This window comes from Eretmochelys imbricata, chromosome 3 (genome assembly GCF_965152235.1).
Source record: "Eretmochelys imbricata isolate rEreImb1 chromosome 3, rEreImb1.hap1, whole genome shotgun sequence".
NCBI classification, from domain to species: Eukaryota; Metazoa; Chordata; order Testudines; family Cheloniidae; genus Eretmochelys; species Eretmochelys imbricata.
Window position 1 is genome coordinate 207,782,053 of NC_135574.1, and position 27,406 is coordinate 207,809,458.

Sequence of the window (27,406 nt, forward strand, 5' to 3'; positions counted from 1 at the left end):
GTTGGAACAGCTTGGTAGAGGTGTGATGGTCATGTAAGAAGATCTAGGTCAGAGGCCCTCCCCCCAATGTGTGTGATCAGAGGAAAGAGGTGCATATGTACCTTGAGGGATCTACTGTTCAGCATTCCAGCACTGAATTGTGCAGGTTGTCAGTAGGGGGCACAGGGATCTTCTTGCCATGCAGATTATCAGCAGTGCGGTGGATACGAGAGCAGTTGGTGGGTTTAATGATGGGTAAGTGAAAGTGTAGTGTTAAATGGAATATTTTGGATAAGAGTGAAGGGCTGTAAAATTTAACAACTGTTGGGACTGTTTTTGGGAGCAGACTTAGTGTTTGGGTGTGGAACAGGACAGAGAACTCCTGTTCAGTACAGCTCACCTAAAACAAATTTTGCTTTACCAAACAGGCGTTTGACTGTTGCAGGTGTCATGTGCCCTGTTCCCTGAATGATGTACACGATCTGCAAAGGCAGAGTATGAGTATGTGTGCTGTGGGATTATTGGATCATCTCTCAAAGAAGCCAGAGTTAAGGTTGCTTTGGCATGTACCTTAGTTCTGTTTCCTGGTTTTCAGAGGTTTGAGTTTGCTTGACTCAGTGTTCTGGAAGGGTATGAGATATCTCTGGGCAACCTTAACTCTGAATTAATGAAGTTTCCTAGTGTTATTTTTTTTTTTAAATAGAAAAATGTTTGTTGCAGGAGTTAGTAGTCATTTGGGTAGCTGTAGTTCTCACATAGCTTTGCAGTTGATGTGGTACAGGACTGTCACTAATTTAATTAGAAGATGACCTAGCTTTTATATAGTGTCAGTAGCATCAGTAGATTGTAATGAATTTTACATCCTTATCCCCATTTTACAGATGGGAAAGTGAGGTACAGGTAGGTGAAGTGGCTTTCCCAAGGTCATCCAGCAGACCAGTGGCAAAGCCAGGAATATTGCCAATTCAATGGTTTCTCCACTAGGCCACACAGTTGTTGTGTGATTCCTCAGTGCTCCTCCCCTTCTGTATCCCCACTGTTGTGGAATGGGGACAATGGTCTTGCTTGGAGTGTGTAATTGCTAACAGGGCCGGTAAGAGAAATCTCTGACAATGTCGGTGGCCCCAAATCTTGACAGTTTTATCACATGGTGGTTACAATAACTTTAAAGGTGTCCGAGAAGACAGGTGTGTCTCTGTACTTTGCCATCCCATTTCCTCACCATTTCCCAGAACATGTAGCATCCTGTGCAAGATTTACCTTCCCCTTCCCATCCCATTAAGCCATTGTTAGCACGGTAGGAGTCTTTGCATGCAAGAAGTTGCTCCTTGCTTACTCTTGCCTTTCACTGTTCTGCTGTGTCACAAGCAGCAGCTTAGTGGAGGATTGCACACTTCCTTGGTTATGTAGCCTGAACTGCACTAAACTGAGCCCCTCACCCCCACTACCTACCCCCAGCTGGGCTTCCTGCCTCTGCTTCGAGGCTTGCCAGCTCCCCTTATCACCCTCCACACATTGGTGACAAGTATCTTAATTGTTCGTTTCAATGGATTTCAGATGTTTAAATTTGCATTACATTCTGCCCCCCCTTAGTTCACGGGGCAAGAAGAGGATCTCACACCCCTGCAAAGGGATAGGGCCCCCCAGATCCCAGCTCATGCAGAGGGACATGGAGAGTGGCTCAGACACCCCAAGCGCAGGGTCCCTCAGATCCCAGGACACACGTTGGGAAGGGAGCGGGGCTCAAACCCTTGCAGGGCATAGGGCTTCCCCATATCCCAGCACCCATCCGGAAGGGGAGAATTCAGGGCTGATGGGCCTCCACACTCAGAACCCCCAGTTCTTCTGCCACCCCTTACATTTGTCCAACCCCTTCCTTTCCCTACGACCATTCCAAATTTATCCTCCTCCCCGTAATACTCTATCTGTTGCTGCAGGCGTCTTCCCCCCCCCACACTTTTCCCTATTCCCACCCACTCTCCCACCCCAATCACCCTCTCCTCCCAGCAAGCATTCATATACCTAATATATTTTCAGACCACCTAGAGGGACAAGAGCCCCCAGATCCAAGCTGATGTTGGTGGGGTTTAGGGAGAGAGACTCAGACCCCCGTAGATGGACTGAGGCCCCCAGATCCTGGTACACACACACAAGGTGGAAGGACTGAGACACCCCCAGAGGGGTAGTCCCACAAATCACAGCCCATGTGGGGGAAGGTGTATGTGTGGATCAGATCACCGCAGGGGGGTGGGACCCCCAGTTTCCAGCATACATGAAGGTCGTGAAGAGGGGCTTAGCCTTTCAAATGCTGGCCCACGCAATGGAAGGGAGAATGTGGGGTTGACAATGCCCCTGCCCCTATTTTCCCTCAGTCCTCCTGCGATTTACCTTCATGTTCCTTTCCCATAATCCCTTCACTATAGCCCCAAACCCCTCGTCCCTATTCACTCCTACTGCTTCACCCCCAATTGCTGTTCTGTTCAAGCCAACCTTTCACATGTGATTCCCCCCCCCCCCCGAATAACTTTGATTAAATTCCTCTTACATAAAATAAACTCTGTCCTCCCCCTGAAAGCTTTGAACAAGATGCCTACAAACTTTTTCCAGATTTCTTCCCCAGGTGGCTTTTGAACTGACACTGGTGGGGTTCAAAGGACTACTGCTTATCCCATTGAGCTACCCAGCTGTAACAAAACTTAAAGGACTACAAATCCTGTTGGCTCTTCTGACCTCTATGCTCAGTGTAATCCACTGAGTTTGTGTGCTAAACTCTTTGGAGAATATTTTACTGAATTTTGCTCCCCCAAAGGAGTAGTGGGTGCCAAGAGCTAGTTGGGGCTAACTCTCAAGCAGTTGAGACCCCTGTGCCAGGATCAAAGCTATGGTTTGATCCCCAAAAAAACATTCAGGAAAATGTCAACCTTAAGAAAGCTTTCCACCGCCTGTTTAAAAGCTGTATCTCAGGAACCCCTTGGTTAAAATAACCCCAAATTTGTTTCTTACCCTAGCCAGAGAGCCCTCATGAGGAGGGATCCTAGTTTTCCATGATTAAAAAAACCCAAAATTCTCCAGTAAAAAAGCATAAAAATCCATGTTTCACCATGCTTAAATGAAATGCTGAACTTTACTTTCCCTAGCCACTAATACCATATATATTTATATATATATTTATCAGTTGACCACAATGTTTTGTTGATATATTTACAATTTTTAAACAAGTTCGAAGCCTGCCAGTGCCATCAATCATGATAATAAAATTAATAGAATTGCTCTCCGGCCACCCTGCTCTGAAGGCAGCGCCGCCGCCAGCAGCAGTGGAGAAGTAAGGGTGATAATACCATATCATGCCACCCTTACTTCTGTGCTTGCTGGTGGTGGCACTGTCTTCAGAGCTGGGTGCCCGGCCAGCAGCTGCCGTTCTCCACCCCGCCTTCAGAGTGGGGCGGCCAGAGAGTGGTGGCTGCTGGTCAAGTGTCCAGCTCTGAAGGCAGTGCTGCCACCAGCAGCTTCTCACGCACCCTTCCCCCTCTCGCCCCCCTGAATACATAGTGCATCCCTCCAAGGGGATGTGCTCCCCAGTTTGAGAACCTTTGGAATAAGTGACACTGGCACTTTCAGGAAAATTTAGTTAATGTTTTTGTTTTTTTCACAAAATGTAAAGTAAACATTCTCTGTAAAAATGCAGATTCCATGTTTTTTTGTGTTTTTCCATGGCAAACAGATTGATAGGATCTCTGCTCACGAGGCATACCAGATTTCAAATCAGTCTGAGTAACCATGCAGATTTTAGAGCACTTAGAAAAGTTCAGCTTTTTAATAGAAAGCTAAAGTAGACCTGGTGGGCCACTATAATAGAGCTATGTGTTAATTGTGTATGTAATTGGATTCTACAAGGTGTATCTCATTTACATATCATCATAAAGTGTTTTAGGGCTGAGGACTGATCTGATTAGACTTGTTGAGCATAACAAATACTGTAAGATGTACATTTAGTTTATTATTTTTTAGCTGTTGTGCTGTTTCACTTTAAGGTCCATGTTAGAAGAGAAAATCTTTTAATATTTTAACTGATTATATTTGTAACTGGATATGTCTTGTGTATGTGTATTGCATATACACATCTTATCCTAAATAGTAAAAATCAGTTTAATAGTAGGATAGCCCTAAACAAGACATGTTTGTGAAACTGGAACTATTCTCAGGACATCTTAAATAGTAATATAAAGAGTGGACCACCACCACAGTAGTTGGCCTTATGTGATTTATATTGGGTTAATCTTCTGAGTAAGAGGAATAGAAACACTATGTTCCCCCTGGAGCTATAGAGTAGACAAAGTCATGGGCAGATAGTTACATTACCCGATTTTTCAGCTTTTAGTAGGTGGAAAAGATGTCTTGCAACTCTTTCTAAATATGGCCAAGCTTATACTCAAATATACTATTTCTGGGAGAGCGAATTCCAGTCTGCCTTCATTGTCTATGAACTTGACCCTCAGGACAGTGTTCTGGATTAATGTAAGTTGTATGGTGGTCCTGAAATGGAGAGACTCTATTAAAATTCTAATTTTCTTTTATGTCATGCTGGCCTAAATTGTGCCTAGCAGTTTGTACTTCAATGTGGGTTTTTGGCAACTGATAGGGAGGGTGATGCATAGCTGTGATAAGTCCCAGCTGGCCTCCCTCCCTTATAGAAGCAGCTATCCAGGGCTTCTGAGTGAGTGACTTTTTGTCCCAAGTAGCAAAAGCCTGGCTCACGGGGGCAAGGTCCACATTTCAGAGGGATCACAGTCTGTCTGCTAGTTGCAGACTGGTTGTGGGGAGGAGAATAATTTCTAGCTGTTTATGCTGTCTGGGAGCAGAAACAGTATCATGTGACTTAGGTAATCAGTTATACACTATGAATAACACAGCTGAATTTGAGCAGTTAATTTGCAGCCTGCATCTGATGAAGTGAGCTGTAGCTCACGAAAGCTTATGCTCAAATAAATTGGTTAGTCTCTAAGGTGCCACAAGTACTTCTTTTCTTTTTGCGAATACAGACTAACACGACTGCTACTCTGAAATCTGTAGATTGAAACTTGCTTTCAATACACAAAATAAATTAACAGTTTTACAAGTCTGATGATAATTGTTTGCAAACAATTTGGAAATTTAAAGGGATAAATTTGCAACATCTGATCTTCACAAGGAATAATTTAGTCAACTCTATTGGAAGTTCTCTAGCACTATAAGTTTAGTGTATGTCCTCAATTCCTGGACAATGGTCTTTTGTAAAATCTGGCTTATGTTTTACACAGTGCATTGACCAGAGACTTCTGCAATAACTGGTCATAACAAGATACCTTTGAATTTTCTTCATTTTTTTTTCAGTCTGTCTCTTTAAAAAAAAAAAAGAAAATATTTTTAAAAGAATGTAAAGAAGAAAATTCTTCATAGAGATAAATGTTGGAGGTCCTAGTCTGTCAGACACATTTTTATTTTACCAAGTTCTTAAAGCTATTGTAGACTAAGGAGAATCTGGGGACTCCTTTAAAATGTATTTTCTAATAGATAGTAAATAAGTCCTATAAAACTAGCTTTTCCAAAATACATATGGATACTAATTTGTCCGAATGAGCTTAAGAATCAGCTCAAAGCTATGTTTGAAATTTTGGCTTGCAAAATAGTATCTGGGGGAAAAAAAGCTTTTTAAAAGGTTAAATTAATTCCTGTCCCATTGCAAACTCCCCCAAAAAACAAACACTGGAATTCTTTATTCCTATAGTTTGACCAAGTTTTTATAGCTGTGTAAACCTGGTAATTGGAGTCTGTAATGGAAAGATTGGCCCAACCTAGGCACCAGATAGCAAGGCTCAGATAAATGGCAAAGCAACAACATTGGAGAAATGCCTGAAAAGACAACTTAGCACTTTCTGTATAGTTGTATGCTTATTAAGTTTGTTTCAAGGTCATTGAAGAGTGCTATGACATGATTTCTCTGTAGGAAGATAATCCAAGATGGATTTAGATGCTGGTTAGAGGTAACAAGTTTTGCCATATTTCAAGAACATAGATTATTGATAGTACATCTGGAGACCCACACAGCAAGGTGCCAGGGAAAAGAATTAAGTGAGGAACTTTTATATACAGCAATTCCTGCCAAGGAGAGCAGAGACTCTTGAGCATACAACCAGGAAGCTGTTCACTTTTAGGACTGGCTATAAATGGGAACATTGTTATTAACATACAAAATTATTATTACCAACTTTTAACCTTCGTATATAATGTAAACTTGCTTGGTCTCTACTAGCAGAGCTTCCCACAAGAGAATCTACACAGATATAAGAGTAAATGATTTTTTTAAAAATCATTTTCTACCCTTTAAATAAAGAGTAATTGAATTTAAAAAGGGGTTGAGAAGAGCTGTGGCTACTGTCCTCTAAGTGTGTCAAGTAGTGGACTAGGGCTCCATCCTGACATAGGAGTCCTCTGATTTTAAGAATATAGTTACCTGTTATTCCCTTAGTCTTTTAGAACTTGTGTTGCCTAACAAAGTTCTGTATTCTAGAAATGTACATGAATATAAAATGAAGTTAATTACAAATTCTGATAATGACCAGAGCTCTTCAGTTTAAAAAAAAAAAAACATTGAACGCCAAACTCCGAGGGATGGATATTTTAAATACGACAAATATATCAATTGTTTTCTTCTTCAGGGGAAGATTTTGCTGTTGTGCAGCAGGAAATCGTTATGATGAAAGACTGTAAGCATCCAAACATTGTTGCTTATTTTGGCAGCTATCTCAGGTACAATTTTTGTTTCTTTTGCTCATTTCAAAAATGCTGTAGCATTGCCTCTCCGAAGAGGAATGATCCGCAGCAAAACATAATTTATTAACCACTGTTACACTGCCATATTTTCTGTATTTCCTTTACCAACAGTACTAATTGCTAAGCTATTTCTCTATAAACAGGCTGTTTCTACTGACTGGATCCTTCAGGGACATCACAGTTCAGTGTAGGTGACATTTAATCACATCCTTGGTCATGAATTGAGATTTCACAAACTCTGTATTGGGACAGCACTGAATGAACTCAGCAGGGCGAATATGCCAAATGTAAAGAGAACTGTGTGCACACAAGTGTCTTTAATTAGGTTTTGCTAGAATAGATTTTTCTCTTATTATAGTAGCCGTCTTTAACATATATCTTTTAGTTTGCATCAAGTTACATCTGCAAGTGATGTTTTCATGGAGTAAACTAGACTTTGCACCAAATAACCTTGGCTATTTGACGATTGGAAATTATGAGGAAAAACTGAGGAGGAAGTGACTCTCTTGCATTTGGAACAGTAGTTCTAAAATAAGTATTAATCAAGGACGTTATATTGTGGTACATAGGAAAACTGAAACTCTTAACATTTCTGAAGGCCACTAATGTTGTGGTTTGGGATTCCCTTTGAAATCTGAAGGTGATGCGTATTTCAGTTCTGTATTTTATTTTCATCCTGTCCTTTGATAGCACAGTTTTTTAGCATATTAGGAGGTCTTGACGCTGTCACTTGTTAATAAATTGTAGTCAGTTGCTTGACTGCACTTTGGTTCATTATGAAGTATATTCAAGTTCAATATGATACCAGTCTCCAGAAAGCTGCATCATGCCGCATTGTTACGTTCACCATATGCAGGTGTGCTCCCAAAGTTACACATCTCAGCTGTTAGTATTTGAGATGATTTTATAAATTACACATCTCTTTACATGTCATTAAAATCCAACCCATCAGATTATATGAATTCCTGAAATTAATGCTCTGTTCCTTCTCTTATCTTTGTTTTGGATACTAGCATTGGCCTGTGAGAATAACTCCCTACCTCTTGCTGTAGTAAAATAATCATATGTCCTGGTCCTGACAGCTTTCCTATCTACTTAAGCCAAAGTTTGCTTCTGCTAATGCAAGGTGTTATGGGATACTTAGCATAAGTGAATAGGGTTATAATAAAGATGTAGGTAAATGGAGGCTATGTAACTGCTATAATATTTGTACTTATTGCTATTTATGCTTAATGCGTATTAATATATAGAGTGTGGATAATACATATTAATATGATGTAGGCACTAGCCAGCATATATTGATCAACATACTCAATAGGTGTCTCATCTTCCCCTGCTTTTGTTTCTTTTGAATAGTTTCTTGAGTGAGAGATTAATGAGGCCCAGTGAGTATTTAATTATGTATACAAAGTGAAATAGCTCCAACAGGAGACAGTGAGAGAGAGTGTGATTATAACCAGGGTGGCTGGGCACTCAGCTGGGTCATGGGAGACAGATTCAAGTCCCTGTTCCTAATTGGGCAGGGCAGGAACTTGAACCTGTCTCCCACATTAGATAAATGCACTGGGCTGCTGGCTATTCTGAAGTGTCTCTGTCTGTCTGTCTCTCTCTCTCTCTCTCTAACGGTTTTTCACAATTTTTTTTGAAAGATCTGTTTTTTGTTCTGATGCAAAACAAAAACAAATGTTGAAACTTTAAAATGTATCACAAAACAGAATTTTTATTTTCCAGCCAGCTCTGGTTTATGGTCCTCTCTCCTCTTAAATTTATTCAGGCCTGCATTTGAATGCAGTACTTTAATCTTCAGTTATGGAAACGCGCTTAGACCACAGGCACTCCTCTTTGTGGCTGGACATGGCGTAGCAACTCATTCATCAACTAGTATCCCCTACAGACATCTGCCCCAGCCCTGCAGTTGTGTGCCTGCTCGTATGACTTGGCTCTCCAGCTAAGTCACTGTAAAATCCCTTCCCTTCCAGGGTGACAGTGTCCCACTTGACACTGGTCAGCAATATGGTGTGCTCCTCTTCCATTCCACTCTTCTGCCAGAGTAGTGGCCCCAGGACTTTGCTTTGCAGTCTTTTCACTGCAGTCAAAAGCACAACAAGTCACACCAAAAGAAGTTTCTGCCTCTTCCCTGTGCTTGATCATTTAATCCATCCTGAGGCCTCCCCAGCTGTCTGTTCTGCAGAAGGCTGTCAGGGGTTACCTCCTTGGAGTCTTGCCCCAATCTGGATCCTCCACTCCAGGGTGTTGCCTCCCCCCCCTCCCCCCCCCCAAAAGGCCATCTGCCTGTCAGATGGCCTTTTCTGGGGCCCGGTTCAGGAGTCTCATTTCTGCTGCTGTCTCCCATCAGGGTATAAACACCCTCCTCTCCTCTTTACTGCCCAGAGATTGAGAGAGACCCAGCGTCCTTCTCATTTGGATTTCCTCTCTTTATAGGCCTGGTCTGCACTAGGAAATAAGGTCAGTATAACTACATTGCTCAGGGGTGTGAAAAATCCACACTACTGAGCGACGCAGTTAAACCGACCTAACCTCCAATGTAGACAGCGCTAGATCGACTCTAAAATTCTCCCATTGACCTAGCAGCTACTGCCTCTCAGGAACGGATGACCTACGTTGGCAGGAGAAGCCCTCCTGTCGGCGTAGCTAGTGTCTTCACTACTGGGGTGCAGGTGCAGCGGCGTCACTGCAGCATTTGAAGGGTAGACAAGCCCATAGAAACTGACCAGCTCCTACTCCAGCTAAGACCTGGTCCTTTAATTGGACCTGGCCCTCCCTCCAGATGCAACCAGATGCGATAATTGGCCTCTTACGTTCATATTAACGTTTTTAACCACCTATGCGGGGGTGGCCGCATCGTTGGTTTTTTTTCTCTAAACAAGACTTTTGAAGTGTAACTTTTTTCTTATGCTGTTTTTGTATATGTAAGTTTTCCAAAACATAAATGGTCAGGGCAAACTTTTGAAATTACAAATACAGTTATAAAAAGGGGTTGATTATGATGCAGGTAAAGGAATGCCTATTTGTTAGTTGTAATAAAAAGTCCATGCTAGAAATGATGTTGTACATTTATAAAACTGGATAGAAAATCGTGTCGGTACTTTAATATAGTTGTTTCTAAATGTTTGCTTAATTCAATTTTGATATGTGTATATTACAACAGCATGTGTATAAGTCCTGCTGTCCAATATAGACAAACTTTACTCTCTCACTAATGGCAGATTTAAAAAAAATTTTTTGGTATCTAAAATGGTCATGAGTTTAAAGTCTGTTATCTCCTGCCCCTGCATGGCTAGAAACAGACTTTAAAGCTTAACAATAAAATGGCATTACTATCCTATTAAAGAGAGACAAGGTGGGTGAGCTAATATCTTTGATTGGTGCAGTCAAAGATATTACTTCACCCACCTTGTGTTTCTAATATCCTGGGAGCAGTGTGGCTACAACAACATTGCATTACTATTTTTTATTTAATTTTGAGGATTTTATGTGTCCCTCATGAATGTTCTATACACTGCCTCACTCTCCCTAAAGAGAGTACATGTAGGAGCCTGACCCTGCAAACTCTTGATCTGATGGATGAAGGTTTCATCATCATATCCTAGGTATAGGCAGTGGGTTAAAACTAACAAAAGGTAGTATTTTTTTTCACACAGTGCACAGGCAACCTGTGGAACTCTTTGCCAGAAGATGTTGTGAAGGCCAAGACTATAACGAGATTCAAAAAAGAACTAGATAAGGTCATGGAGGATAGGTCCATCAATTAGCCAGGATGGACAGGGATGCAAAACCATGCTCTGAAGTGTCCCTAGCCTCTGTTTGCCAGAAGCTGGAAATGGATGGCAGGGGGTGGATCACTGGATGATTAACTGTTCTGTTCATTCCCTCTGAAGCACCTGGCATTGGGCGCTGTCAGAAGACAGGGTACTGGGCTAGATGGACCATTGGTCTGACCCAGTATGGCCGTTCTTTATGTTCTTAGGTATGAAAGGGCCAAAGAAGACAAGCATCACCCTAAAGACAGAGTTAAGATTGTTGGGGTGTTTTAACTGTGAATGTTGTCCATACTTCCAAATAAATAAATATAAAAACCTTAACTATGAATTTGGGTTTCTGTTGCTTGTGGGCCTTTAAAAAAAAAAAATTATAGCATTCTTGTAAGGCTGATTTTTAATCCTTAAATTACTGTGGTTTACTTTCAACCTTTAACTCCATTTTAACAAAACATTTTGTATGGGAATATATTTAGCTGTTGGGAGCTGCTGCCAGACAAACTACCTGTGAGAAGGTAGAGTGGGCAGACGATCTTGTAATTTGTCAAAAGAAAGGGTGAGAGTCCTGTGCAGGAGAGATCATAGAGATCATAGAATATCAGGGTTGGAAGGGACCTCAGGAGGTCATCTAGTCCAACCCCCTGCTCAAAGCAGGACCAATCCCCAACTAAATCATCCCAGCCAGGGCTTTGTCAAGCCTGACCTTAAAAACGTCTAAGGATGGAGATTCCACCACCTCCCTCGGTAACGCATTCCAGTGTTTCACCACCCTCCTAGTGAAAAAGTTTTTCCTAATATCCAACCTAAACCTCCCGCACTGCAACTTGAAACCATTACTCCTCGTTCTGTCATCTGCTACCACTGAGAACAGTCTAGATCCATCCTCTTTGGAACCTCCTTTCAGGTAGTTGAAAGCAGCTATCAAATCCCCCCTCATTCTTCTTTCCCGCAGACTAAACAATCCCAGTTCCCTCAGCCTCTCCTCATAAGTCACAGCCCAGGACCGACCCTTGGGGCACTCCACTTGAGAAGGCAAGAGAAACTGTTAGAGGTTGAGGGTGGCTTAGAAAAGGATGTAGGAGGGGAAGGTTGGAATAGAGAGGCTTAGCACCAAAATGAAAGAAGATCAATTTCAGTGTTTGAATATTTTCTTCTGATTTGATTTTTGGAAGTGTTTTATCCTTGATTTTTTCAGTCAGGAAACTGAAAGTTAGTATGTTGTCACAAGTCTATCCTCTCTCCTTGTCCTCATGTTTGTCATTTTATTAATCTCTGCTATAGTATTTAAGACAGACCTATCTAGAAAATGTAACTGTCACACTGGAGAGACTCATGACCATGAGTGCCTACCTCAGAGCAGACTGTCAAAAACAGTGCAGACACCCCAAACTGATGGTATGTTCTACAATTAGATTTTGCCAACTCAGTAACAAGTATGAACTCCTGGATCACTGTACTAATCTTAACATGGAGTCCCAGACAGACCCTGTGGGCTCTCCTGTCTATCTTGTCACCCAAGCAATCTGGACTCAGTGATAAATGGCCAATTACACCAAAAATCACACACTATTCAGGTTGACAAGAGACAAGTACTTACCCCAGATCAGTTGGTACCCTAGATCTTACACCAAAGAACACTGGTAGCCAATCCTGTAATAAACTATCTAAAGGTTTATTAATTAGGAAAAAGAAATTAATTATTTATAGGTTAAAGCAACCAAGCATATATACACAAATGAGTTACCGTGTATAATTCGTAAAGATGACAGAGATGTAGTAATCAGTCAAGTCAAAATGTCTTTCAGGGAGGACCCAGGGGTAACCCCTGGGGATCTCTGCTTTAGTTTATTGTCTCTGGTCCTGTGAGAGTGCAAACAGCGAAGAGATGACAAATTTCCTTGTAACCCTGTTTAATCTTTTACATTTGGCCTCCTGGTCTGTGGGAGGAGCTCCATTGCACATAGCATTTCTAAAGTGTTGTTGGATCATTCAGCAATCCTTAGTATTGTCATGTTTCTTAATGGCCTGTTTAATCTTGATAGACCTCCGTAATGGGCAGGGGGAGGAGAGGTCGTTGATCCTGTGCTTGGGTTCACAAGTTCAGAGCAAACATTTTCAAAGTTTTAAAGCAAAACTTGCATATTTCTTTATAGCATGGAATACAGACATTACAAGTGAGATTAATGCATGTAGCAATTTACAAGCATTTCATAGAGTCTAAACATTAAATACATTATTATAAGAATAATATCTATTTTGAACAAAATTAACATACAGGTGAGCTCCTTTGGTTTCCACTGTGAGTTTGTCAGTTCTTAGCTAAAGCCTACGGCCTTAACTAGAGCTGGCACTGGTTTAGCAACAACTCAGGAACTAATTCTAGTTGGTGTACTGAACACACTTATAAACAATTCTTGTACTCTGTGTGGGATGAACCCACTCAGTCAGTTATGGCTCTTAGGATAGGATGAATCAGATTTTTATAGCCTCTTTTTATCCTCAGGTTCATTTGATTCAGTCAGTTTTATAGATAGAGAAAAGAGCATTTCTCTGCATTTTAAATTGTCATTCACTGAAGATCATATTCTTTTTATCTTTCATTTCTGATAGTGTTGTGGTGGACGTTACATTGCATTGTGTTTCTGAAGTGCACCATATTAGACCTGTATCTTCCACAACACTTCTAAAAGTAATTTTTATAAATTTTTAAAAAGTTACATTATCAGTGGAAAAATTTTTTAAAAAATGAAGTTCTGTTTTAGTGTTCAAATTTTCTCCAAATGTGTCTTCTGTAAAGCAAGCCTTTGTGAGAACTAGTTGATCATTCCATTCTTCTGGTTTTTAGAGAGGGAAAATCTTTGGGTTGTGGTAAGCCGTTATCCTGCCAGTCAGATTGAGGGAGTGGTAGTAACCCAGTGTTTGCATTCTCTCAACTGTTACTACAGAAAGCAAATTAGCCATTGAGTAGGAAGTAAATTTCCCTTGGTAGTCCATTCTTAGGCATTTTAAAGCACGCACACACATGCTTCATTCTTATTGTTCCCCCAATTTATTGCATTAATATGAAGTTCTTGGATGTTTGTTTTAAGTGCATATTTTTAGTATCATATAGCATAGATACTTCCTGTTTTCATTTGTACCTGCATAATATGTAGGCTTGTTATATTCTGTTGCCTAATGTTTAAGACTTTTGAATTATCTGTAATAGTCCAAGTTGTAAATATGGAAGGCTAATGAATGCTTTTACTTTTTAGGCGAGATAAGCTATGGATTTGCATGGAGTTTTGTGGAGGTGGTTCTCTACAGGACATTTATCATGGTAAGCCATCACTGCGCATCTGTGAAAGCTAAATATAACTTGTTAGACCAATGTATAGTTTCATTTTTAACCCTGTAAATACTGTAAGTTTTTAAATGGTGAACATTGTTTACTTATGTCTTAGGATATATTATAACCATTTAATGACAATTTTAACTTGTTTAAGGACAAATAGCAGTTTATATATTAGAAAAGTACCAGTTTGCCAAAACAAAACAAACAAAATTAACTACATATTTTTAAAGAAGGGCTGTGCTGGTAAGAGAGAAATAACTTGTGTGTTTTGATATACTGCTCCCTTGTTTGTCTTTAATTTTACAATATTTCTAATGTAAAAAATAAAATGAACATGCTTCCAGTCATGCAATTTTAGCATATATCCACTTTTCTTCCAAGTTCGTATGAGCTTGGCTTTACTATATTACACATTATTACGTGTATATAGCTTGTATATTGGACCTATCATCATGAATGGTGTTGCTTGCATAGATAGATTGTTATGTACATTGATATTTGTATTAGAGTAGTGCTTAGAGGGTCTAAACAGGAATCAGGGCTTCATGCTGGGTGCTGTAAAGATGCAAAATACAAAGATAATCCCTGATCCAAACAGTTTACAAAACATGGTTTAGGATTAGATGCAACAGTTGGGCAAAACACCTAGGAGTTGGGAGGCGAATGATAAGGTAACAGTGAAATGAGCAATCCTCTGAAAATACCACGTATTGTTGCAAAAGTGAAAGGTTGCACTGATGGACAAGAGTACAGCCCAGTTAAAAAGGGTCTTAGCTGAATGTGGAATGTTAATTGCTCGCTTTATTTGCATTACATTAGTTAAATCTATCGCTAAGGCTGTAAAAAAGTTGATTTTTTTTTGTTGTTGTTCAAAAATTGTGGCCACAGTTTGTTAAAGCTGTGGTTCAAGGCATAAAGACTACCTTCCAAAGTAGAGCAGCAGCACAGAAGAGATGACTCATGTCCTGGTTGGCTCTCAAAGGCAAGCATGATGGCGGGGAGGCTGGGGCAAATATAAGTGAGTGGTGCAATCTGGCACACAGGGTCACAATACCACTGAAATTTGTGATAACTGTAAAAGGTAAAAGTTGTAGTTTCTGCAACAAAATTGCAGCCCGTAGTTTTCTTACAGCCCTATCTATCACACAATGGCAAGAATACATTAGTTGATAGAAATACATATTTATGTTAGAAAAGGCTTTGAAAAATGTTAGGATAATGGAAATATAAGAACAAGGATTTTATCACTCTGGCACTGGGACCTGCATGAAAGGGACAATATTCGAGGTAGCAAACGGGGATTTAATTGCATCCCTGAAACAATCTTTCCAGATAAAGATCCACTCTAGGAACCTTCAAGCCACCAATGTCTAAATTACAAAGACTTCTGTTGGAATTATTATTTATGCCAGCTATTACTACGACACTAGTTTAACCATAAATTCCTTTATTAAATCCAAAGGTCAAATGGGTATTTATATAACTGCTCTAAACATGCTTACAACGCCTAAATAATAAGCAATTTACTACATCCAAACGGTAATAGAACATTGATAAGTACTTGATCAAGATACTTACAAACAGGCTACACCGAGAGGTGCATAGATCTATATTGGTCTGCTCCAACTTGGTCAGACAGTTTCTAGCAATGAACCCTGTAAGAGTTTACTTTTTTATACCCTTTAACGGACAAGTGGTGTCATTGCCAATTACTGTCTTCAGCTAAAATCCAGTTAAAGACAGTCCACCCTTATTTTTCAGTCTTAATCCAGATAAGACTTACAACCTCCTATCTTCCCAAGGCCTTTCTTCCCCTTCTTGTTGACCAATTTTTCCATTGCACCTGGGTTCACATAGGGTTTAACACTGCTATGCGGGTTGGGATGGTTTATGCTGGATCCCTTTAAGACAGATTCTTTTTGTCTTATTTAAAACCATCTGCAGTTACCCCTGTCAGTCAGAAGCCTTCTTTTTAGAAAAATTTCCCTTATCTCGTTAGTTAATCTTTGAACCTGGCATCCTCCCTACTGCATTCCTTCTGGCCTTATAACTCATTATTTTCAAGACCTGTCTTCTACTTGCTAGTCAAGGCCTTTCTTTACAATACACAGATACTAATCAAACTTAAGCTAACTCTAATTCTTTAATTTCATATTTATCCCACAACTTCCCAGCCAGTAGTATCATCTTCTGCACTGGAAAAGTAAAACAGCATACATACCTTCAGGTTTATCTCATAACAGTAATCAAACTGAAGGATCATTTTACATGCTCTGATCATTATAATGACCCAAGAAGTTATCTGAGTGGCCAAGTCTGTCCTTGGCATTTCTGCTAACATTGATAAGAGCGTCAACTGTGATAATTTTTGTGATGTGGAAGACCTGCTCACTAGGAAATGAGCTTATTTCACATAAGTGGGTTGAACAGATGTCCTGTAGTAATGCTTTCCTGTAACTACTGATTTTGGCTTCAACCCTGCTATTTAGAGTGGAAGACTCTGTACTCGTTTAACTAATTTCCAAGCCGTGTCTCAGTCCAATCAGACGTCAGGCCTCAACAATTAAATCCTTAGGCTATGTCTACACTACAATTAAACACCCACTGCTGACTCATGTCTGCTGACTTGGACCCATGGGACTCGAGCTAAGGAACTGTTCAGCTGCAGTGTAGACGTTTGGGCTTGGGCTGGAGCCTGGACTCTGGGACTCTACCCGCTTGTGCGGTCTGAGGCTGGGCTCCCACCCACACCCAAACATTTACACTGCAATTAAACAGCCCCTTAGACTGCGCCCTGCGGGGTATGGCTATGCTTTCATAAAAGACCTGTGGCACGGCCGCGTCTGGCCTGGGTCAACTGTCTCTAGACCTGTAAGCCCGTGGGGATGGATATCAGAGCCCAAGCTCCAGCCCAAACCCAAACATCTACACTAAAATTTGTAGCCTGGCAGCTTGAACCCTGTGAGCCCAAGTCTGTTGACCTCGGCTCTGAGACTTGGCTTCGCTGTTTTTCTGTTGCAATGTAGGTGTACCCTAAGAGGTAACACCAAAGGATTTCCGTATACTCTAGTTCCCTGGTAATTAGATTTCTCAAAATACCCATGAATTCGTGTCATTTAGTTATCCAGATTTACCTGATTCCAGAACTCCATGCTTCCAAAATGTAAGTCCTATTTTATTTGAAGATCCTCAGGAAAGGGAAGACCGATTTAGATTTGTTCTCAAGTTTCATATTGCAAGGTGGTGTGTTTTGTGTGAAGATTGGGAGTTTCAAAGGAGCCTAAGCAAGTTAAGCACCCAGCTTCTAATAGATTTCAGTGGGACGTGAGCACCTAACTCTCTTAATCTCCTTTGAGAAATCCCAGCCTCCATCCATATTTCTTCTGTTTACTTTGTCAAATTCGAAAAGTTTGTGAGGAGGGTTGCTATTCTTTTTTAGAATCATTTAGTTTCAGGGTAAAAATGGTACAACTGGAGCCACAGAACATAGACTAGTGCTTCTGTGTGTCTCTGCTGAACTTGTGCGAATCACAACACCAGGAAAAAATTAAACAATTTTTGTGTTTTAAAAAAAAAAAAATTAAAAAGTATATTTTCTTTCTTGCAGTGACTGGACCACTTTCAGAACAGCAGATTGCCTATGTTAGCAGAGAAACACTACAGGTAGCGAACATTCTAATTTGTACATAATTTAGTCTTCTGGGAAAAATAAAAGGACTAAAAACATCTGATCATCTGGAAGAATCATGTTAATACCAAGTTTCGGAGTAACAGCCGTGTTAGTTTGTATTCGCAAAAAGAAAAGGAGTACTTGTGGCACCTTAGAGACTAACCAATTTATTTGAGCATGAGCTTTCGTGAGCTACAGCTCACTTCATCGGATGCATACTGTGGAAAGTGTAGAAGATCTTCTTTTATACACACAAAGCATGAAAAAATACCTTCACCCATCCCACTCTCCTGCTGGTAATAGCTTATCTAAAGTGACCACTCTCCTTATAATGTGTATGATAATCAAGGTGGGCCATTTCCAGCACAAATCCAGGGTTTAACAAGAACGTCTGGGGGGGAGGGAGGGGTTTAGGAAAAAACAAGGGGAAATAGGCTACCTTGCATAATGACTTAGCCACTCCCAGTCTCTATTCAAGCCTAAGTTAATTGTATCCAATTTGCAAATGAATTCCAATTCAACAGTTTCTCGCTGGAGTCTGGATTTGAAGTTTTTTTTGTTGAAGAATTGCAACTTTCATGTCTGTAATCGCGTGACCAGAGAGATTGAAGTGTTTTCCGACTGGTTTATGAATGTTATAATTCTTGACATCTGATTTGTGTCCATTTATTCTTTTACGTAGAGACTGTCCAGTTTGACCAATGTACATGGCAGAGGGGCATTGCTGGCACATGATGGCATATATCACATAGGTGGATGTGCAGGTGAACGAGCCTCTGATAGTGTGGCTGATGTGATTAGGCCCTGTGATGGTGTCTCCTGAATAGATATGTGGGCACAGTTGGCAACGGGCTTTGTTGCAAGGATAGGTTCCTGGGTTAGTGGTTCTGTTGTGTGGTACGTGGTTGTTGGTGAGTATTTGCTTCAGGTTGGGGGGCTGTCTGTAGGCAAGGACTGGCCTGTCTCCCAAGATTTGTGAGAGTGTTGGGTCATCCTTCAGGATAGGTTGTAGATCCTTAATAATGTGTTGGAGGGGTTTTAGTTGGGGGCTGAAGGTGACGGCTAGTGGCGTTCTTTTATTTTCTTTGTTAGGCCTGTCCTGTAGTAAGTGACTTCTGGGAACTCTTCTGGCTCTATCAGTCTGTTTCTTCACTTCCGCAGGTGGGTATTGTAGTTGTAAGAATGCTTGATAGAGCTCTTGTAGGTGTTTGCCTCTGTCTGAGGGGTTGGAGCAAATGCGGTTGTATCGCAGAGCTTGGCTGTAGACGATGGATCGTGTGGTGTGGTCGGGGTGAAAGGTGGAGGCATGTAGGTAGGAATAGCGGTCAGTAGGTTTCCGGTATAGGGTGGTGTTTATGTGACCATTGTTTATTAGCACTGTAGTGTCCAGGAAGTGGATCTCTTGTGTGGACTAGACCAGGCTGAGGTTGATGGTGGGATGGAAATTGTTGAAATCATGGTGGAATTCCTCAAGGGCTTCTTTTCCATGGGTCCAGATGATGAAGATGTCATCAATATAGCGCAAGTAGAGTAGGGGCGTTAGGGGACGAGAGCTGAGGAAGCGTTGTTCTAAGTCAGCCATAAAAATGTTGGCATACTGTGGGGCCATGCGGGTACCCATAGCAGTGCCGCTGATCTGAAGGTATACATTGTCCCCAAAAGTATAATAGTTATGGGTAAGGACAAAGTCACAAAGTTCAGCCACCAGGTTAGCCGTGACATTATCGGGGATAGTGTTCTTGACGGCTTGTAGTCCATCTTTGTGTGGAATGTTGGTGTAGAGGGCTTCTACATCCATAGTGGGCAGGATGGTGTTATCAGGAAGATCACCGATGGATTATAGTTTCCTCAGGAAGTCAGTGGTGTCTCGAAGGTAGCTGGGAGTGCTGGTAGCGTAAGGCCTGAGGAGGGAGTCTACATAGCCAGACAGTCCTGCTGTCAGGGTGCCAATGCCTGAGATGATGGGGCGCCCAGGATTTCCAGGTTTATGGATCTTGGGTAGTAGATAGAATATCCCAGGTCAGGGTTCCAGGGGTGTGTCTGTGCGGATTTGATCTTGTGCTTTTTCAGGGAGTTTCTTGAGCAAATGCTGTAGTTTCTTTTGGTAACTCTCAGTGGGATCAGAAGGTAATGGCTTGTAGAAAGTGGTGTTGGAGAGCTGTCGAGCAGCCTCTTGTTCATATTCCGACCTATTCATGATGACAACAGCACCTCCTTTGTCAGCCTTTTGGATTATGATGTCAGAGTTGTTTCTGAGGCTGTGGATGGCATTGTGTTCTGCATGGCTGAGGTTATGGGGCAAGTGATGCTGCTTTTCCACAATTTCAGCCCGTGCACATCGGCGGAAGCACTCTATGTAGAAGTTCAGTCTGCTGTTTCGACCTTCAGGAGGAGTCCACCTAGAATCCTTCTTTTTGTAGTGTTGGTAGGGAGGTCTCTGTGGATTAGTATGTTGTTCAGAGGTATGTTGGAAATATTCCTTGAGTCGGAGACGTCGAAAATAGGATTTTAGGTCGCCACAGAACTGTATCATGTTCGTGGGGGTGGAGGGGCAGAAGGAGAGGCCCCGAGGTAGGACAGCTGCTTCTGCTGGGCTGAGTATAGTTGGGTAGGTTAACAATATCGCTGGGTGGGTTGAGGGAACCATTGCTGTGCCCCTTGTGGCATGTAGTAGTTTAGAAAGTTTAGTGTCCTTTTTCTTTTGTAGTTACTCTATCTTCTGGTAAAGAGAAGATCCTGTATAATAGCCTTCACAAAATGTAGAATTATTCTGTCATCTGGTTCAAGTTATTGCAGAGTTGTTTAAAAGGAGGTTAGGACCTTTCATCTTCCCTGTAGTCATGAAATTGGCAGTGGAAGATTGAAGACTGGGAGAAGCTGTTAAATTTGAATTAAAAATGAAGCAACTACATATGCATTTGTCCATGTGTGCATAATTGCATTAAATAAGATATTTGATTTATACCATAGATCAGTAGAGAATTTGAAAACTCAGTTTTGGATATGTAAATGAGTTATAGGTCTTTTCTTACAAAATAGACCCATATGTCTTAGTTTATTTACAGGATACATATTTCTTTGTTTAGAAAACTCCAGGCAACAGTGTGTGGTCTCTTGCATTTAGTTATTGTTTTGGGGAAACTTTGATTCCATTTTATTCTTCTAGTCTGAGAGTCTTGAGATCTCTCTCAAATGGGGCATTTCTTTAGCTATATAGGATGAGATTTTGGGGGTTATTAATTTTTGATTGTTTGAGAAAATAACATGTTCTCCTTTAGTGTGTCTTTATTGCTTTGGAAAAATAAATGAAGTACCTCACACACACATTATTGGAATGTTTTATGAATGAATGTTTTTGTAGATTATGAAATTGTCCCTTAATGCATGTATGATATTAAAACTACAATATTTTGACAAAATATAACATTCATAGGTTCTAATATGTTTAAAATAAGCAAAATTTATAGTTCAGTCATCCTCATCAATCAAAAGTCTGAGGAAAATATATCTTGTATCACTCCCTAAAAGTCAACAGGCTTAGTCCAAGGCCTCCAAAACCAAGGTGGGAAATCGAGGTCCCATTGAAGTTGATAGAAGTTTTGCCACCGCCTTCAGTGGGGCCAGAGTTTCACCGTGGGGTGCCTAAAGTTAGGCTACAAGTCCATGTTTAGGAATCTTAAAAAAGGGAATTTATTTCACAAGTGCTTCCCAGCAGCTCCCATTGAAATCAGCAGGAGGGGCTGTGTAGTCATCACTTTTGAAAATCTGTTCACTTAGGTGCCTAAATACGGACTTTTAAGGGTCTACCTTTAGGCATCTGGTTTCTGAAGCCTTGGCCTTGCGTTCTTTTAGATCAGTGTTGGAAGTGAGCGAATTGTTGACCCAGTTCTGCAACAGCCCCAAGACATTTAAATCTAGGGGCTATTAGTAAAACTGTTGAAGCTGATGTCAGCTGTATTTCTATAAGAAAATACCTATTTCTCCAAAGATACTCATTCCCACGTTTGGGTCCAGGTCCTTGCATGCACACATGGTGGGAATTCTCATCTCAAAAATCTGAATTGCTGGTTCCAGCTGGTTGTGTTGCATGCCAACCATGCTCAGGAACCTAGATTCCCTTTGGTGCCCCAATGATCTGTTCTTTTCTCTCATGGTCGATTTAAGGAGTTCCAGTCGGGAGCACTGACTAGCTCTCCAGCTAAATTGCATTCAGGCTATTGATGAGCTGACAAAAAAGGGAAAAACACCTCCCAAAAGCATATCCTTGCTAGTGCTCCTATCTGTCTAGGTATTTATGCCATGCTCATCATCTGAGCAGCTAACAAATCTTAGAAACAATCCCTATCTTTTTGTCCTCCACCAGTCAGTGGTTTGCTTTTATCACTGTATGAAGGCTATTTCAAAGAAGTGGGGCTTATTTTTGAATATGAAGATGGTAATATTCACAGTAGTCCCAGTTTTTTCCAACCATGAGTTCTGTAGTCTTGGTCCACTTGCCAAAGTAGGTCTCTGTCCCACACTTAAGTGCTTCTGTCTTGAGTTCTGGAGAAATGTAGCCATTATAAGAGTTCGTAACTGCCAAGAGTGAGACAGTTCAACTGCAGCCAATCTCAGAGGATTTTGGAACCTTGTACTTGATTCTGGCTACTCACTGAATACAGTGCAGAGAGTGGAACACTGAAGCTGGTGTGCTCTCAGTAGCCTGCGTTGTCATCAGGCTCAATTTCTTCCCGTTCATCCCACCACCTTTTGATGTTCAAGTCTGGATGCATTGCTGAGGCACTGTGGGTCAGCCCCAAGCAGCTTCTCTGCTCGGTGGTGTTTAGACATGAGTATTTTTAGCTACAGTTCTCTCAGAGCCTTTAGCTGAACTTAGTCTTATGTGCAGTTGATGCTCTCCAATTTTGTATTCTTTATCATTTCAAATATGGACGAAGAAAGCTGGTTCACTGAATTCAGGAATGCCATGATTGTAGTCATACAATTTCCCTTATGGATGTTCAGTATTATGTTTTTTGGTTCAACAAGGACCATGATTGACTGGAGTGCACCATCCGTTCTTGGATATTAACTCATTCCATGTGTCAGATCCTGGAGGAAGCACCTAAAATGCCCCCTACAGAAATTCCACTAAGTTTGATAAATAGACCAGAGTTGAGCTCCTGCATTGGGCACAAAGGCTCTATACACTTGGGGGTTAATTGAAAATCTGTATCTAAGCACATGATCTATACAATAGGTGTATAACTAGTGGACACTGAGATAAAGCAGTGATAGATACTTTAGAAATATCTAAATGTGGCACAACAGAGATGGCACTCTACATGCCCAGGACAATATTCTCACTCTCCTTGTGTTCCTGGTATGAATGTGGTGCTCTTTATATTTATTTACTGATCTTTTCCCCTGTTCATTCTTTGTCCTATCTCTAAATTGGCTGCTGCTGGATAAGTACAGTTTGAATGTATGATTGTTAAAATCTAGAGTTTCATTCTCATATCACAACCAGCCAAAACAGTATTTATTAACTTCAGTAAATCACTGAATTGTATCCTAAACCTTATTCTTTTAATCTAGTAAATAATTTTCTGTAAAATGAAAAATGTTTAAGGCTAAATAATGGTGTAAGTATTTTCTTTAACTAAAGACCTTGTTCTTAAACTGCAGGGATTATATTATCTTCATAGTAAAGGAAAAATGCACAGAGACATAAAGGTAAGTCAATTTTTTTTATTTTTATTCCCTTAAAATTAAAAAAGCTACTCTCACAATTAGCTGAATATTGTTACATATCCATTTTCAGAGAAATATTTAAGAATCGCTACTAACTAACCTTTTTTTTTTACGTAATCTTTTATTGGGGTTCAGTAGTCACTTCTGTAAAAAAGAGGGAAAAAAGTAGGACATTTACAAAATGTATACTTGGAGAATAATTCAGTTTTTTGGTCACTTAGATCAAACAGAGCACTTACTTGGGGCTAAATTGTGGCATTTAGCCACTGCACTGCCTTGGGAGAAATAGAGACACTTATTACCTTGGGGGAGCATTTTCAGTTGTGCTGGAGGAAAGTGGGAGGAGGATTTAATCTTTGATATATGTTTAAGGTGCAGCATACACCTCCCTTTGCACCAGCCAGCAGGATGGAGTCATGGCAAGGCCAAACCCAACTTTTGGGGGCATAACTTAGGGCAGGAGCTGCTATTCTGTATGGCACTTACGGGGTGGTGGGTGGCAAGCTGAATTAACCCTTACATCACAACTCATAGCAAAAAAAAAACAAACAAAAAAACCCACCACACAAAAAACCAAACAAAACCCCTCAGATACTGTTTCTAAATCTTGAATTTTAAACATTTATTTGAAAATTGACTTTAAATCCTTGTGATATTGGCAAAATATATAGGCAAACTTGTGAGACCTAGGTGCCTTAGTGCAAGTGACCTGGTTTTCAAACATTGTGACTAGCTCCCATTTATCTCAGTGGGATATATGGGAACTCAGCAATTGTGAAGATCAGATCATTTGTATTTAGGAGCACAACTGGATTGTAGTACTACTTGTGATTAGCCACAGAATTATGTACTATGTTCCAGTCACAAGGTCTATCAGTTACACTTGCACAAAGCTTTTCAAAGCTATTGGGTTGCATGGGTGTACTGAGGGCCTGCTTTGTCCTTTTGTATAAAAACTGGTAATCAGAAAAACAAGCTGTACTTTGGAAAATCTACTTGGCTTTTTCACACACCAACTTGTCTGTGGTGCTAACATCTGCCGCTAAATCAGTTTATCGCCTCCTTCCTGTTTAGCTCTGCCTTAGCCAGCTTCTCCCTTAACTGAGTTCTACCCTTAGCCAGCCTCTTTATTCAGCTTAAGCTTGTTCCATATCCTTTGTAACAGGTAATTATAATGGAATCTGGCGTGAAGGATCCATTTTGAGCATATGTTCTGGTTGTTAAATCCAAATACACTGCATGTAGCCTCACAACAGTGTACTTTCCAAATCCAGCACAAGCAAAATCACTGTTTTCCTAGGCATTTTAATATCAAGGCAGGTCCATCAGATTACGAGTGAGGATCTCAAAATGGGACAAAACTGTTTTTCTTTTGGAAATATAAATCTGCTTTCCTGTTGGATCTTTATAACTTGCCTATTTAATGAGTGTAGATAGAGAAGGGAAAGTAAGATTTAATCAATAGAGGCAAATGGTCACAAAACTAATTCTGCTGTTTGGGAAAGGATTTCATAACTAATGGGAATCTGAGTTGCATAGACATTTACGGCTACAATAAAATTTACAGAGTATTTGTGAACATGGGGGTCCCATAACCTAATGTTGTTGTCATTTCACTTTTACAAATATTCTGTTAATAAAATTTCAGATTCTTCAAACACTTAGTCTTTCGTGGTTTGTCCTCTGCTCTCAATTTTATCTCAAAACATACATATTTTCTTTGCCTTTATATCTTAATTTGTCTCTCCTTGCTGCTGTGGTATTTGAGAGCCCAGTTTTGCATCACTTTGTTATAGAAGTAATGGTTTCAGATGAAGTTCAAACTTTGTAACTGTGTTACAATTAGGTCTCCAGAGTTAAGTAAGGGTGGGAGATTATTTGGAGAGACAGGGGATTTGACTTTTTTTAGTTGCTGGTTTTACTGAGCGGGGTTTATAATAAATTGTACTGTTGCACCTATAGTGGTATTTGTGATTTATTTTTAAATTATATCAAGGGCCTCTAGAACATACAGGTAGGTGTTCTCTTAGTAAATTGAAATAAATTAAATAAAATATAGAATATAGGTAATATTTGATGCTAGGGTTTATATTCCAGAGCATAAAGAAGCATAATGTTAAAAAAAAGCTACACCTTTTAATTGAATTCTTTTTCTCTCTTTTAAGGGAGCAAATATTCTTTTAACAGATAATGGCCATGTAAAATTAGGTAAGTACTTCAGAAATCTGTATCAGATTACACTGCACAAAATACTAAAAAATACTGCAGATTATAAAAACTTTTTTGAATTCTCATCCAAGAACGCCAAAATGTTATATAATACTGGTAAACTTCAGTGAGGGGGGTATTATTAGGACTATTCTTTTCATTGATGAGGTCTCAGTTGTGGTTGAATTGGTGCATAAGTGTGCACAACTGGCTAATCAGACTATAGCTTTGGAAATCAGTTGAAAGACATACTCCCATAGTGAATTAGTCTGACATTGAAAAGATGGGCTAAAAATTAAATCCTTTAATAAATTTCATTTTAATAAATGCACCTGTCAAGTCTCAGAAATATGAAAACTACCTCCAAAGGCTGCATAAATATATGAATCTAAAAGCGTATATCAGAAAATCCTTATGAATATACTTACCAGAGTCTATTTAAAAAAATTAAATATTTTTCATAGGTACAGGAATATATTGCATTACATTTCAAATTAAGTTTATACAGTTACTCAGAATTAGAGGGAAAATGTTAACTAATAAAACATATTATTGATCATATTAACTGCCTTCTATGTATTGCAAGAGTAGAAAATGAGAACTCTCAATACTTATTTCTTTTTAATTTATTTTAACTTTAACATGGGTGATATGATTTCCCAGTCAGAATAGGTTAGCAACCAGGAAGGGAAAAAACACTTTTGTTTTAAAAACGAATGAAGAGAAAAATACCATTGTAAAAGAAACCGATTCACACTTAGTCACATTTTATAATTCATTTTATTCAAGCACAATATTAGGGGTTAGGTGTTTTGTTAATGTCTTCATTTGTAGTTTAAATCTGTTTTATTTTTAAACTGATGTTGATTACTTTTCCAGAAGACTTTCTTAAACTTAACCATGTTGTGGTGTTCAAGAAGTGTTAATATCCTTGGTCAGTTACAACTGCTTTTGACTGCCCTTCTATTTTTGTAGTGACAAAGATTATTTTAAAACATTATCAATATTAATATTTCTGGTCATGTTTTACATTAACAAAATAAACATTTATTTTATGATCAGCATTAATATATGTCGTATTACACGTCTCGTATGAAGACGTGTCTCAGTTCTTTACAAAAGTTTCCCAAGTAGCGATATAGCGTGTGCTCTCAGCAGAGCGGAGCGAATGGAAATAACTTTGTTCAGAGGATTTTTAAAGGGTTTATTACATGGACAGATGGTATAAAATTCATAGGTGTACTCTAACATGGGAACATATACATATTTGTGTCTGTTAGGACTTCTACACTGCAATTCCTTCATCATGTTTCTTGTGGTGTGTGTTTGGCAGGATGGCTGGGAGAAGGTGATTCTATGGAAATTTATGACGGATCCTATAAAAACCTCATTAGCTTCTGTGTCCCTAGATGTTTAGAAGTTCTTACTACAAAGAAGCTTAACTCTCCTGTTGATATTTAATTACTTGCTTTTGATCATTACTTCATTAATTAATTATCTTCATTTTTTATAGCTGATTTTGGAGTATCTGCACAGATAACAGCTACAATTGCCAAAAGGAAATCTTTCATTGGCACTCCATATTGGTAATTGTTTTACTTGATTGTCAATGTGTAATAGTAACTTTTACAATACCAAAAATAATAATTTGTATAAAAAGACATTTCTGTACTTAATTTCCTGGTTAGACTAAGCATTTTGAGAGTCTCAGCTTATTGCTCGTCTATTTTATTTTTTTTAACAACTTATACCAAATATTAAACTTAACTAAACACCAGAATGTTGTGGCCAGAGTACTGTGATGCTCTGAAAAACAGTTGTATCAGCTATATACGTCATCACCATTGACTAATATCAGTCATTGAATCTAATTTTAAAGTTCTCCCTGGAGTT

At 39.8% G+C, this 27,406-nt stretch overlaps 1 protein-coding gene across 4 annotated transcripts in view; it reads left to right on the forward strand.

Moving 5' to 3' along the window:
* MAP4K3 (mitogen-activated protein kinase kinase kinase kinase 3) overlaps positions 1–27,406 on the forward strand; it is a 136,096-nt gene that overhangs the window by 19,267 nt on the left and 89,423 nt on the right. For 2 of the 4 annotated variants that reach the window (XM_077814168.1, XM_077814169.1), the window contains exons 3-8: positions 6,675–6,765; positions 13,823–13,887; positions 17,510–17,565; positions 23,240–23,287; positions 25,471–25,513; positions 27,027–27,099. In XM_077814168.1, the coding sequence (XP_077670294.1) occupies positions 6,675–6,765; positions 13,823–13,887; positions 17,510–17,565; positions 23,240–23,287; positions 25,471–25,513; positions 27,027–27,099 (376 nt within the window). Of the gene's footprint in view, positions 1–6,674; positions 6,766–11,945; positions 11,964–13,822; positions 13,888–17,509; positions 17,566–23,239; positions 23,288–25,470; positions 25,514–27,026; positions 27,100–27,406 lie in introns of those variants that run through there. The other 2 variants (XM_077814171.1, XM_077814170.1) reach the window with 2 other exon arrangements.